The 13,370-nt window shown below is 41.5% G+C and overlaps 1 protein-coding gene across 1 annotated transcript; it reads left to right on the forward strand.

Moving 5' to 3' along the window:
* Positions 1 to 924: 924 nt before the first annotated feature.
* Positions 925 to 13,061, forward strand: leng8 (leukocyte receptor cluster (LRC) member 8). The gene is made up of 15 exons (XM_071912750.2): positions 925 to 1,254; positions 1,802 to 1,949; positions 2,315 to 2,449; positions 2,842 to 2,919; positions 3,638 to 4,070; positions 4,541 to 4,712; positions 4,794 to 4,964; positions 5,488 to 5,733; positions 5,821 to 5,979; positions 6,189 to 6,483; positions 6,845 to 6,946; positions 7,041 to 7,109; positions 7,217 to 7,346; positions 7,570 to 7,777; positions 7,871 to 13,061. Exons 1-15 carry the CDS (start codon positions 1,214 to 1,216, stop codon positions 8,031 to 8,033), a joined length of 2,550 nt encoding a protein of 849 aa, XP_071768851.1. The 5' UTR covers positions 925 to 1,213; the 3' UTR covers positions 8,034 to 13,061.
* Positions 13,062 to 13,370: the final 309 nt, after the last annotated feature.

Here is a 13,370-nt window from a genome sequence, read left to right on the forward strand (position 1 = left end):
CACTGAAAAAATAGTAAAGGGGAAAAATCTGACATGTCGATGGGGTGAAGTGTCAGTGACACAGACAGTTTCTCACAGAGGGTCTACAACCACTCCTAATGCAAAACAGTTTTGGAATTCCCATTTGGAAAATATTAATTGGGGAGTAATATGGACCTTTAATGACAAGAATTGTGTCACCAATAAAGTCAAAGATGTATATTTTAAAATTATCCACTTAATATATCCCACAAACCAGATGTTAAAAATAAAATAAAAGCATTGATATAAAATATGAATTTTGTGACTTTGATGTCGAAACAATTTTACATTTGTTTTGTGAATGTATATATGTTAAACTTTTTTGGTTGGACTTGGAACATGTTTGAAAGGTTATATGGCACTAGGATTTATTTAGATAAAAAATATGTTTTATTTTTTCATGAAAAAAAAACATTGTACAATTTAAAATTGAAGTAAAACATTATTTTGAAACTCTACAGGATGTTAAAAATCAGACAGCCAATAAGACTCTGGCTGCTATTTATAATACCTTAAATATATTTATTTAGTTTATTTTTTGTAACCCCTGGTCTAGTTACCTTATTTCTCTTTTTATACACTTCATTTTATTATTGTGTTCCTATGATATTATTATGTGGTGTGAATACATGATAAATAAAGGAGAACACACACACAAAAGAGGGGTCTACTGTGAAAAGGTGTATTTCTTTGGTTCAAACCTGCTAGATATAGCGATTTTTTCATGTAATAGTGATATTTTGACAACATCTGACAAACTGATAATATCCCCCGTTTCCGCCACTGACATGGCTTCATCCAATGAGATGAGGAACGTGAAGAACGAACGGAAAGCGTCACTTCACTTGGCGAATTTTACTTAACTGCCATTTTGTATCACTGACACAGTCCGGGCAGGCGAAGTTGGTCGCAAACGGAGAACAAATTTAATATATAAATATTCACTTGATTTCAGATCTCGTATTCTGATCAGCATAGTTGAAGTCTGATCTGTTGGAATAAATAGCGTTATTCTCGATTGGTAGATTAGTCCTCCTGACTATCGCGTCGGACTTCATCTTGTTTACCTTTTGGTCCCAACTGTCGCCCAGAACGCTATATACGTTAGCTCACTTTCTAGCTAGCTAGCTTGCTAGCGAACGTCCGCTCTAGCGTTAGCTTGCTAACGTTATCTAGCCTGGTCGGTGGCGAAATGGCGGCCAATGCGACACAAACAACCCCTACAGCTAACTGGTACGTCAATACTTACTAGCTAGATAATATGGCCAACTAAAACAGATTAATTAGATTAAGTAACGGTATATAGTCTTCATTAGTTCACAACCGTAGTAATATATATATTTAAAGACATTAGGTAAGCTTACGGTGCGGGGTAGTGTTAGCTAACAGCTAAGGAGAGGCGGTGGGTTAGTTAGCTACTTAAAATCAAAGCAACAAGGGGTTGGTGTAGCTAAGTTTGGCCACTCTGGCCTAGCTAATGTTGCTTATGGGGACACATTCGAATTTGGGCCTAGCTTCGTTTTCACTGGATAACGTTAACTTGGGCGATTTAAAGTGCGTGAGTGCAGTTAGTTTGTTAGCTGACGTCAAAATCTGTATTGGGATTAACTGTTCTGTACAAATTTTGTCCTAGAAAATGTAGTTATGTTACAGTGTTTATTTGATATACTCTGAGATTTCTGAGAGTTTTACTGTTTAAAGGATCTTGGTAACTTTCAATTCGGTTTAACACATTTCTTCCGTAAGTGCCATTGACTCATGGTCTTCGTGTTAATGGCAGGTCATATGGAGCTGCCCAGGAAGGCCAGGTTCACGAGAACCCAGAATGGGAGAAAGCAAGACAAGCACTTGCCTCCATTAGCAAGAGTCAGAGCGCTACTAAGACTGCACAAGCCAACCGGACCACAGCAGACGTGTGTGTGAGAGAGGTGTGCTATTATCTCTATTATCTTTGCTGTGTCAGAATGAATACGGTGTGAGCCATTCCTGCAGCTCAACCCAGGGTTCAGAAATGATCTCATGCCAATCGATCACAATTTCATCAATTACTTCTCTGTAGAGCTGTACATACCTCTCAGTTTGCAGGGAGTGCTGCTCTCCAATACATTCCAACGGAGCTCAGGTCTATTTCTATGAAAGCTGGGTGGATTGTATTCAGAGATCAACAAATACTTTATTTTCTTGACAGATTTAGCATTCCTGCAGCATTATCATTTCTTTTCACTTTTAGACGACTTCTACTCCATTCACCAGCATAACATCAGGGCTATGTCTGTATGTGTGTGTCTTTCAGGCTGGTCAGTTTCAGCCAGCAGTGACTGACTCTGCTGCCATTCAGCAACAGCAGTACTATCAGTGGTACCAACAAAATCAACAGCAGTATCCTGGATACACTTATCCCTATAACTACTACTACCCCATGGGTCCAGTAAGTATATAGGAAATTGATTTAATTATGTATTTTGTTAACTTTTCTAACAGTCAACTCAGTGATGCAGGGTGTGTACTGAATTGAACACTGTTACCTTGTTTGGGAATGCTTAGAACTTTTTTCTATTAGAACCTCAACCCTCCAAATCAACCTGTGTACTTAATGGGTGAATATGCAAGAAAATATTATTATATTATTGGTGGAATCTTACCAATCATTGGCATGTACTTTCCTTGCAAGCCTATTCCAGGTTTCTAAACAGTTCACTCTCCCAAATGACCTCTGTTCCTGAGGGTTTTGGATTAAAAAGGTTCTTCAATGCCACTCGGTACAAACAGTGAATTTGATGTGACTAAAACAGTAACATGGCTGTCTCTTTGAATTTCCAGTATGGAGGTGCCTATCCACCAAATCAGTATGGTGTTCCTCCAGGGCCTTACCCAGGACCCCCAACTCCTAATGGACAGGTACATAACAGAAGTTCCTACAACCACCAAACACACAGCAAGTTAGCTTTCATACTCCCATCTCAGTTTTCTCCCAAACAACTGAAGTGAACAGGGTCTTTGTTTAGAGTTCCAAAAGGGGCATAAAATGAATCCAAGTGTTTGCAAAATGATTGCAGTGCGAGTCCAAAAGGCCTTTATTTACCCCATTCCCTCCTATATTTACCTCACTGACAGTTTCTTGTTTTTAGAGAACATGAATAGTCACGCACCTGAATTGTCATTTTGGGGTGCACTGTTCCTTCATCTTTCAAATATTAATGTCATGTATCTTAAATGTCTCAGTGATTAAAAATCTAAAGAGTTTGAATTAAAGGAGGAGGTTTGAATAATTTAAAAAATGCATGGTTACTCATAGTAGTTCCCTTCCAATCCTCATAGATGTGATCATGGAGCTAACAGAGTTGGCTTTGTCATTCGCCCTTTATATGAGTTTTTGAAAGCCAGAAATCTCAGCACCTGGCGAAGTAATTGTTGAGTGATTACAGTTGATCACCAACCCTATCAAACCCCGGCAGATATATTATGGTCATTTTGTGCTATGGGACAGTAAACGCTTGATGCACTTTTAAAATTGGTGTGTTTGGTCTGATACACACTTTTGTTGCAAATGTTTTAATTGATTTGTTATATTGGTAAATAGCTTTTTTAAATTTTTTTAACCTTTCTCCTTTCATAGCCTCCTCCTGTGCCTGGAATGGATGACCAGTCATCTAGCTACCCCTCTCAACCCCAGCCCCCTCCCCCTTCTGCCCCTCAGCCCCCCCAGAGCCCAACCACCTCAGACAAACCCCCTCCTCCCCCACCCCCACCCATTCCTCCCCCACCCAACTCCCAGTATCCCCCTCCTCCTTCACAAAATGCTTACAATCCCAACAACCCTATGTCTTACCCACCTGGCGACCCCAACCAAATGCGAGCTTACAATCATGCCCAGGGGAGGCCTAACTATGGACAGAGCTACCAGGCCCAGAACGCCTATCAGGCTTCTCAGAATAACTCCCAGCAGCAGCAACAGCAGCCAGGCCAGTATGGACCAGGGCTTGGCAGAGGGGATGTCAACAAAAACAAAAACCAAAAACAAGGACAGCAACTCTGGCACCGTATGAAACGTAAGATTTTAAATCTTTTGTGAATTAGCTGATGTATGATGTTTCAATTGAATCAGTACAGAGAACTGGATGTAGTTAACCAATGGAATCAGTACAGAGAACTGGATGTTGTTACCAATGGAATCAGTACAGAGAACTGGATGTAGTTATCAATGATTTGTCTGGTGTCACTTGCAAATGTTTTGCCCTTTTTTTTACATTGTCCTTCAATGGCAACATCAGGCTTGTTCTGTTCTAGATGTAGTGAACTCAATCATCAATTGATACAACTGATATAAGATCAATTGTGTAAAATTACTTCAAACATCAGAGGTGACAGAAATAGTCCGGTGGAGTGGGAGGCAGCTCTGATGTCAATTTTAGTTAGGAAATGGAGAAGAGTAACGTTAATGTGAAAAATTAACAAAAGGTTCTTGTAGATCAGCTTTCATATCTTCATTCTATGCTTTTTACAATTTTTGTTCCCACAGAGGCACCTGGGACAAGTGCTGTGAAGTTCAATATTTCTAAGAGGCCCTATCAGGTTCAGTGTTCCATGGTTCCCAATCAGACCTTCCCCCCCGGGGAGCAGCCCTCAGGAATGAATCCAACTCCTTCCTCACCAGCTACTGCCAGTGCCGCAGCTGGAGCTGCTCAGACACGGTGAGAACTGGACTGTTTCCATTGACTGTTCTCCTTTTCCTTTTATGAACGATGTCCTGACAGTTGACCCTCTCTCTCCAGTCCCCAGGACTGGCCCCAGGCCATGAAAGAGTATGTGCAGCGCTGTTTCACGGCCTGCGAGACAGAAGAAGACAAAGATCGCACAGAGAAAGTGCTGAAGGAAGTTCTGCAGGACCGGTTGAAGGATGGCTCTGCCTACACCATTGACTGGACCCGTGAGCCGCTGCCAGAGTAAGTTGAGAAGAGGAATAGTGCTTGGTATATTTTAACTGCTATCTCATCTAGGCCTTTTCAGATTTCTTCCGACCCCTGTGTATGAGCTTTGTTGTTTTTACAGATTAAAATTTTTTATTTATATTTCATTGCGTTGTTTTCATGAGTTAATATAGCTAGTTGTCACGTGCTAACTAGTAGCATTAATTGGAAATGAACAGAAAAAAATCAACTTTCAAGTTTGTTATTGACTCCAACAATGAATACAACCGTTCCCAAAGCATAATTTTTTTTAGACGTTTATTCCTGTAGTCTTTCAATAATAGTTCTGTAGTGGCAAAACGCATTGGTAGGGAAATGAGGAAGCAGGCAAATCTGATTGGCTGTGACGCAAAAAGTTCAGCTGTGGCCAACTTTTCGCGGCAGACAAGCTCAGCCGCTGATCGCTCAGCTCTATAGGAAATTATTGGATTTCCAATGACTTGATCGTTTTGCTTGCAGTGTGAACATACGCTAAGACTTTTCAACTCTTTCCCTCTAGACTGAAGGCCAAGCAGTCTCGTTGGGAGGCTGTGCCATCCCAGAGGACATTGGATAGCTCAATTAGCCGTGGTGGAAATACAGCGGCAGCTTCAAGAGGCAGGGGTGGTGGACACAGATTGGGCCACTACAGGAATGTCTTCTCTCAAAGGAGCCCGTCTTCCAGTTCCTCCCGCTCCTCCTCTCGCTCACCGTCCCCCTCCCACAGCCGACACAGGGACCGGAGCAGCCAGAGGCACAGGCGCAGGTAACACACCATTTCCCCGCTTTGTCTTTTATCACTGTGGGTGCCCAGTGCATTTATTTTCTAAATGTGTGGTCTCTGTGCCACCAGTGATTCTGGCTCCCAGTCAGACAGCAGCATTTCCAGCGACCTCCGACCTCAGCTGTCCCGAAGAAATCAGAAAGGAGGGCGTGGCCGTGGTAACGACAGGGACCGAGGACGTGGAGAGAGGGGCCGAGGAAGAGGAGGAAAAGCCAACAGAGGAAGGAGGTAAAAGAGAATCTTATAAAAATAATGTTGAATTGAGTAATCGGGCCCTAAATTTAACTTATTGATCACTGGTCTTGAGATGGGATAAAATGGAGTTCTATGTTTCTGTTTAGAAGTTAGAGGAAAACTGATCAGGGTTTTTTTTGTTGCTAATAAGCCATGGGAATAACTTGGTGTAACAAAGTGTCCCCCTCCCACACTCTCTCCAGAAACATGGATGACACCAATTCTGGTATGGGCAAGAAGAGGAAAGGCGGCAACGCTGGTCTGGATTTCCATGACCCTAACCGGGAGGCCAAGAAGCAGAGCAGGGCGGCCCGCTTCCACAAGCAGCTTCGCTCGGAGCCCCTGGTCCTCTCCATCAACGCCCTGGACCTGCCCAACGGAACGCAGGAGAGCCTTAGCTGGGAGGACTGCCCCATTGTGGGAACCTGCCAGGACATCACCAAGAACTACCTGAGGCTCACCTGTGCCCCCGACCCATCCACCGTGCGCCCTGTGCATGTGAGGCATACTCTTTTGTTAACTTAATCTTTGTTGATGTTTTCTTCCTATAGTTTCACAGCCCTAAGAGAATGCTTTATCTTTTTGGAGAGCAGTTGAGGAGATATGGCCTCTTTGTACTGTTGAAGTCATGCAGTCTAGGAGATAGGATTTGGTTATTAAATTTTTCTTTGACAATCATGGAAATATATTTTTTTATTTGATACTATACAGTGGAGAATGACAAGAAACAAGGCAAGAGAAGTGGCATGGCATGTGACAAAAGTTGCGAAAAGTATCTTTTATGTACCTTAGACTGCTGCACCACAGAGCACCAAAGATCCAGGCTCTGATCTATTTCTGAACTCTTGTTTTCACCCAGGTGCTGAGAAAATCTCTGCAGGCAGTGAAGACTCACTGGAAGACCCACCAGGACTACACCTACGCCTGTGAACAGATGAAGTCCATACGACAGGACCTCACGGTTAGTTATCTTCATTTATCCTCCTTCCAGTCTTTGGCATTTTTCTACTTTGTAAAAAATTCTTAATTGGACTCGACTTTCCTCAACCCTCCAGGTCCAAGGAGTTCGTACAGAGTTCACTGTGGAGGTGTACGAGTGTCATGCACGCATCGCTCTGGAAAAGGTGAGTTTGTTTTTTTCTCTGGTAGCGTTTCAGTAGTTGGCAATATTAACAGTGTGCATCATGTTTTTGTTGTTGTTTTTTAAATATTGGTTAAATATTGTCTTCAGGGCGACCATGAAGAGTTCAACCAGTGCCAGACGCAGCTGAAGGCCCTGTATAAGGAAAATCCATCAGAGAACATCGGAGAGTTTACAGCATACAGACTGATGTATTACATCTTCACCAAGAACTCTGGAGGTATGCTCACATTTTTTGAATGGCTCAATATTATGCATGTAAGCAGTTCCTTGTCCTATGTATTCATTATAGTAACTTAAACGGTCAACTGTTTATGTAGGACATTTGGCCTCAAAGCACCTAGCAGAAATGGCATATTAATGACTGGACTCAAATACTTAATTTCCAGAGCTATGGTGTTATGGTTCTCAGTTTAATCTTGACCGTTTGTCTCGCCCTCCAGATCTGACCACTGAATTGGTGTACCTGACCCCAGCGCTGCGGGAGGATGCGTGTGTGGCTCATGCTCTTGCGCTCCGTGCTGCCTGGGCTCTAGGCAACTATCACCGTTTCTTTAAGCTGTACCTGGGAGCCCCACGCATGGCCTCTTACCTCATTGACAAGTTTGTAGAGAGGGAGAGAAAGATCGCACTCCGGGCCATACTCAAAACGTAAGTCATGTTCCAGTCAGATGTATATGCAAAGATTTTAGGTCCAAATTATTAAGTGCTGACCTCCGTGTTTTCTCTTTCCTCTGTCCACAGATTTAGACCCGACTTGCCGGTGGAGTATGTGCAGTCCGCTCTGGGCTTCCCTTGTTTAGACTCCTGTATGGCCTTTCTTACTGGGCTAGGAGTCACCTTCTTCCTCTCTGACCCCAACAAGATAGACTGCAAAGCCAGCTCAGCTGTTTTGGCTGCCTCCTGAGGGGGGAGGGATTCTGGGGAGGGGGGAAGCGCACTAAAGGGAAATACTTAGGGACCAGCAGGGACCCTTTAATATGAATGCACTGCACTTCAGACACCTCAGCCAGTTGAAATGGAGAGTAGTTGGTAGACTAAGAACTTTGAAGTCCCATAGAGAAAGATGAATACTAGCAGACTCCGCTTCAAGATCTAAGGGTAGATTTAATCTTACCACACTCAAAGATGAGGACTGTTTTAAACGTGAGGGAGAATGTCCGCATACACAACCAATCAAATATTGTAGTTTAGCCTAGTGTCCCAAGTTACCTCTCAAGATATTTATGATGCCAGAAACATGAGTGAACATCTTAGATTGGGATTATCCTGTACTTCCAGCACTGAAAGGCTGTAGTAACAGAACCAGATCAGAGAAGAGCTTACCCTCATGGTTCCCTATCCATTACCACACTCAGATGTCAAAGCTAACAGTGTTCTGTTATGTTTTTTCCTTCCTCAAGTCAACAGCTCCAAACTCCTGAAGAGTCAAGCCTTGTCAACCAAAATGGAAATGCAGAAAGCTATTCTTCAAGTCATGCATCAGGCCCTCACCCGCTTTGAAGCCAAGCCCAGGGATTTAGGTCAACTTTACATCTTCCTCTTTAGAGACTGTAAGCCTATGCTGATGTGAGAAGATGCCAGCAACCTATCCGGAAGAAGAGATGGTGGTTTGTATGTCCTGTCCTGCTCCCTATTCCCTAAAGGTATCTACGATTGGCCGTTCTTCCTGTTCCTGCCCTCCAACCATACCTCCCTTGAAAGCTATGGACTGATAAATTCAAAGCCTGGTTCCTGATTTAGTTGAGTAGTATTCATCCGTCTGTAACCTCTTTCCGCTCACACTTAGGAAGTGGTTGCCCAGCATTTGGAAAAGCTTTGCCTTCGATAGATACCTAGTCTATAATGCATCTCAATCTAATGAGCATTGACTTTATGTATGATGATGGATGCAGGCCAGTGTTCTTCATCAGGACGGCCTTCCAAATCCTCTATACTCTGCAGCTGGCGTCCCACCTCTAATCCCAAAGCAGCTACAGGCAGAGAGGGAATCTGCTTCCATCGCTCCCAGGTAGAGGTTCCCCCGTCAGCACTTGGAATCCAGAGTAGCCCAGTCAGCACTTCCTTTGATGGTGAATTGCAGCGTTGAATCGCATCTTTCAGTCATCAGCTCCAGTGTTTGGACCGTCGGAACGTCATCAACTCCTAATACAAAGAAACGGAAGCAGCGAAGCCGTTATCTTCAAATACAGCGGTGGATGGATTCTGCCCGAAGAAGCAGCGGAGGAAACCCTGTTGCTCCTCCATGAAGAAATGGCAAGAGTGGTTTGTATGCTACACCTGGCTCTGGTCGACCAGGCAGAGCACGTATGTATGGCTGGTAAGAGAAAGGGACTTCTGTGGAAGGAGTTGGATGACAGCACTGCAGTGATGTTGTGTACGCCTCACATTCCCGCTGTGTGTGTGAATAACGTAATGGATAGCTTCCATCCATAGGTGATAAGTGTTTTATCTCTTTGTGTGTTTTTTTTTTTTGTTGGTTTTTGTTTTTTTGTTTGGCACAGCAGTATTGGCCTTACCCACTGGCATGATTGCAAAGTAGAAAAATGAATTATGGAGCTGCAGTCAGCTTTTAATGCAATTTACAGTTTGATTTTGGTCATTAATTGGTTATAAAGCAAATTTTAAACTGCCAAAGTGGATTGAGTAAGATCCCAGGGATGCACAAATATATGCTGCTGTCTGAATGTCATATGGTCAAGTATTCAAAGCAAAACTTGTGATTTTTACACTTTTGCAGACAGTAATTTTCAATAAAGAGGGAGATGTAAGTAGAGTAGTGCTTTTATGTCCAACTCATCCAGTCTGCTCATGAAATATTTTTCTAAATTAAACAAGTCTGGCAAGTCTAGCCTTATCTCCAATATATACAGGACACGGTCATAGTAATTGAAAGGACATTTCAAGGACAATTGAAATGGCATTGTAGTGGAGTGAGGAGCTTTTTCTGATGTGGTTTTGGTCCATTGATCCTCTATAGGTTGGTGCTTATCACTACCTGCATTGATTGTCATGGTGGTGAACAGTATGTCCTTCCAGGATCTCCCATAAATGTACAGTTGTGATCATATGTGCTTTAGAGAAGGAATTTACATATGACAAACATAATGATGCCGTTTCTTGTCCCATGAAGGGGAATATTTTTGTCCAGTTGATTAGTCATTAGAGAGCTAGTCATTAAGACATGCCAGGAAATGCTCCACATCAGTACAAAACCAACAGAACTTTTCACTCTGGTTTGACTGTATTGCTGTGTTTGGTGCTTATTTTTACCATGTCCTATCAATTTGGGTCTCCTACAAAATGAATGTCCAGAAATATAAAACAGATTGACATGTTCCTCACGATTTTTTCTTTTTTCTTTTTCAAGTCTTTCAACAGTATTAACTGCTAGTGTAGAAATCTTGAGCTTGAGGTATTTAAGTATGTGGTGTAATTGACCGGAGCATGAGTTGATGCAGGCTTACTGTAAAATCTACTGGCTTATCTACAGAGTATATTTTTGTAAATAATGTATGATATTGCTGTGATTTCTTTTCAGTTAGTGTGTAGCTTAGTTTTTGTTTTTTTGTTCACACAAGGGTAAGTGTGATATTTTTGTGTTTCACAAGACTATTCTTAAGACCATTGATGTGAATATGTAAATTTAAAGATGGATTGAATTGCTTTGCCTATATCTTCGCATTATCATTGCAGTGATTATATAGTGGAGGGGGTTGATAGTTGCCAGATTCTGGTACTAATTTCTCTTAGGGCCACCTGACAACAAGCTATTATTTCTGTTGGTTTACTTGCTTCAAATCATTGCAGTACATTAATTCTTAATTTTATGCAAGAGACTGCACAGGCCAAACCAAACCAAATCTTTGACAGATGTCATTTGTAATGCTTTTGTCATTTTAGATGCCTAACAACAATTTATGTATCGATTTGAGATCCCTAAGCATATTTTCTTGGCTGCATGAATAGTTGTCTCTACCATTCACTGAAGTTCCAATGATGAGAAAGATTTGGTTTGTCAAACTGTCTTCTCGCCTGCCACGGGGCAGCTTGCCACAGTTTGTGTCCCATGCCAATTTCCATATTGACATTTGAAAATTGAACCCACAGTGGCAATTTTATGTTGGCGAGTTAGTGTTTGGTTCATGCAAAGGTTGTTGATGTTCTTGATTGAATCAGAAACGCGATGACACATGGGACCACCATCGCCAAGCACATCTAATTGTTATATAAAAGCACAGCATGGCCTTCCACAAAATGACAAATTCCATCAGATAACACGGTTGTCAAATCGGTCCTCTTGTAAACTCGGCTCATCACTGTTGTTTTTGAATGTGTTCATTGTTGACAAAAATGATCTCAACATGTTTTCCTTCTTCCCTCTTCATCTACCTGACCCCTGTCCTCTCTCTGCTGTTCCCTTCCTCCCCCTCTCTAAACCTTTCTCTCACACACCAGACCTCTCATTCTTCTGTTTGTAGTACTGCATTGCAGGAGCAAATGGAGTGATAAGTGGGGAACCTCCTCCTCAGCAGCAGCCTCCTCCTGAAGCCAGCCGGAGAGAGAGAAGTGTGAGCAATCCAAGTCTTGGTTTGACCCACTCAAGTTCAAGCCATACTGCTGATAAAATACATGGGAGCCTCACACATTATGAATTGTCTTTGTGTAAAATGTTTATTTGCCACTAATGTGATCTGCTGCTAACCTAAAGCTAAAAAAAAATGTTTCCTTGTTACAGTAACACCTATCATGTTTAACTTTGAAACAAGATGTTTGGTGATGGAAAAGTCGGTATGTTTTTGTGGTATTCTGTTTGTCCAGACACATTTGCATTTTTTTTAATAAACACGCCTCAACAGTTATTTACTGGTTAGAGCTGTTATGTATTAGAGTAATATTTGTTTTTTCAGTATATTGATGCTGTTAATTACAGGTAGTTTGCAGTATAGTTTTGAGAATTGTTTCCACAGCATCTCAAAATGGGTCTGGACATACAGAATGTAATGTGTTCTTATCCTCAAATAATACATACCTATATTCAGTAGTCTCCATTTTTTTTATTTTATTTAATTTTTTTTATTTTTATTTATTTTTTGGAAGTATGTGCTCTCCTTCAGGCAGGCTGTCTCCTTTGACATTTTGTTGGTGTGTGCTCCCATGTTGAAGAATTGCCTTGTTGCTTCACTGTGACAGGTTGTTGACTGGCTGTTTCGCCTGGCTTGTGTAAATGTTGTAAGCTTTTTACACAGGGTTGAGATGTGTACATCCAAGGTCTCACTTTTTCAGCAGTGAAAGAGCCCAGAGTATTTGCATTTTATTTTTCTGTAGAAATTTCACTCCAGACAACTAACAATATGCATTTTCATTTTGAATGTTTTTCTTCTGATGCCCGAGTCATGTTTCAGTATTTTTTGCTCCCATGTACTGTAAACCTCCATCAATCTCTGTAACTCCTTTCTTGATATTTGGCACTGGAAGAACTCCCATGTCCCTCACTTCAGCTCTATTCATTTCTTAACATTTACTTTTGACTTGTCTCCATTTGAAATCTTGTCTTCTCTCTGTTCTCACTCTCTCCTCCTCTCTGCTGATCCTTACCTGCATGTCTCCCCTCCCCTGTCCTGCTCTCTCTGACAAATCTCTAACCAATATTTGTCTCTTCTCATTCTTGTTTTCCTTTTGTGTTAAGTATGTTAGTGACAGTGTTTGCTGAGTGCAACTAGCCACTCTCACTAGTAAGTATTGTATTGCATCTGCAATGCTTTAATAGTTTGTTTCAGCTAACTAACAACTGAAGCTGAAGGTTTAATTGCAATGGCCCCTCCCTTTCCCCATCCTCATGCCTCTACAGATTTGATATGATAAACTGCCATTTTGTAAATATTGTGTACATAATCTCTTTTTGAAGAACCTAATAAAATTCAAGTATAAATGGCTTCTTGTTTTACTGTTTGATATCTTGTGATGCATGCTGGGAGTTGATTCATGGATTTAGAGCTAAATAAATGACAAAAGCAAAAAAAGTAAGAAAAAAAGCCTCTAAGAAAATAAAGTATCCACACATCAGAAATGAGGAGTCAAGGCTGCGTTTACAGAGTTTATTGTGAAATTTCATGATTGAAATGGATAAATCCAAAGAGAGACACCTGTGACACTGTAAGACCTGTGGAAATGATGGATCAGTTCAATGCAACCTTCCATTCATAACTTGAACATTTTAATTTTGAGGTATATGACAATGTAT

The sequence above is a fragment of the Centroberyx gerrardi genome, chromosome 12 (genome assembly GCF_048128805.1).
Source record: "Centroberyx gerrardi isolate f3 chromosome 12, fCenGer3.hap1.cur.20231027, whole genome shotgun sequence".
Classification (NCBI taxonomy): Eukaryota; Metazoa; Chordata; class Actinopteri; order Beryciformes; family Berycidae; genus Centroberyx; species Centroberyx gerrardi.

Bases quoted from the DNA above. Each gene is read 5' to 3' on its own strand.
- leng8 (XM_071912750.2), top strand. From the start codon at position 1,214: ATGGCGGCCAATGCGACACAAACAACCCCTACAGCTAACTG. The intron at 2,450-2,841 runs GTAAGTATATAG...TTGAATTTCCAG, and splicing joins ACTACTACCCCATGGGTCCA to TATGGAGGTGCCTATCCACC. The intron at 5,734-5,820 runs GTAACACACCAT...CTGTGCCACCAG, and splicing joins AGCCAGAGGCACAGGCGCAG to TGATTCTGGCTCCCAGTCAG.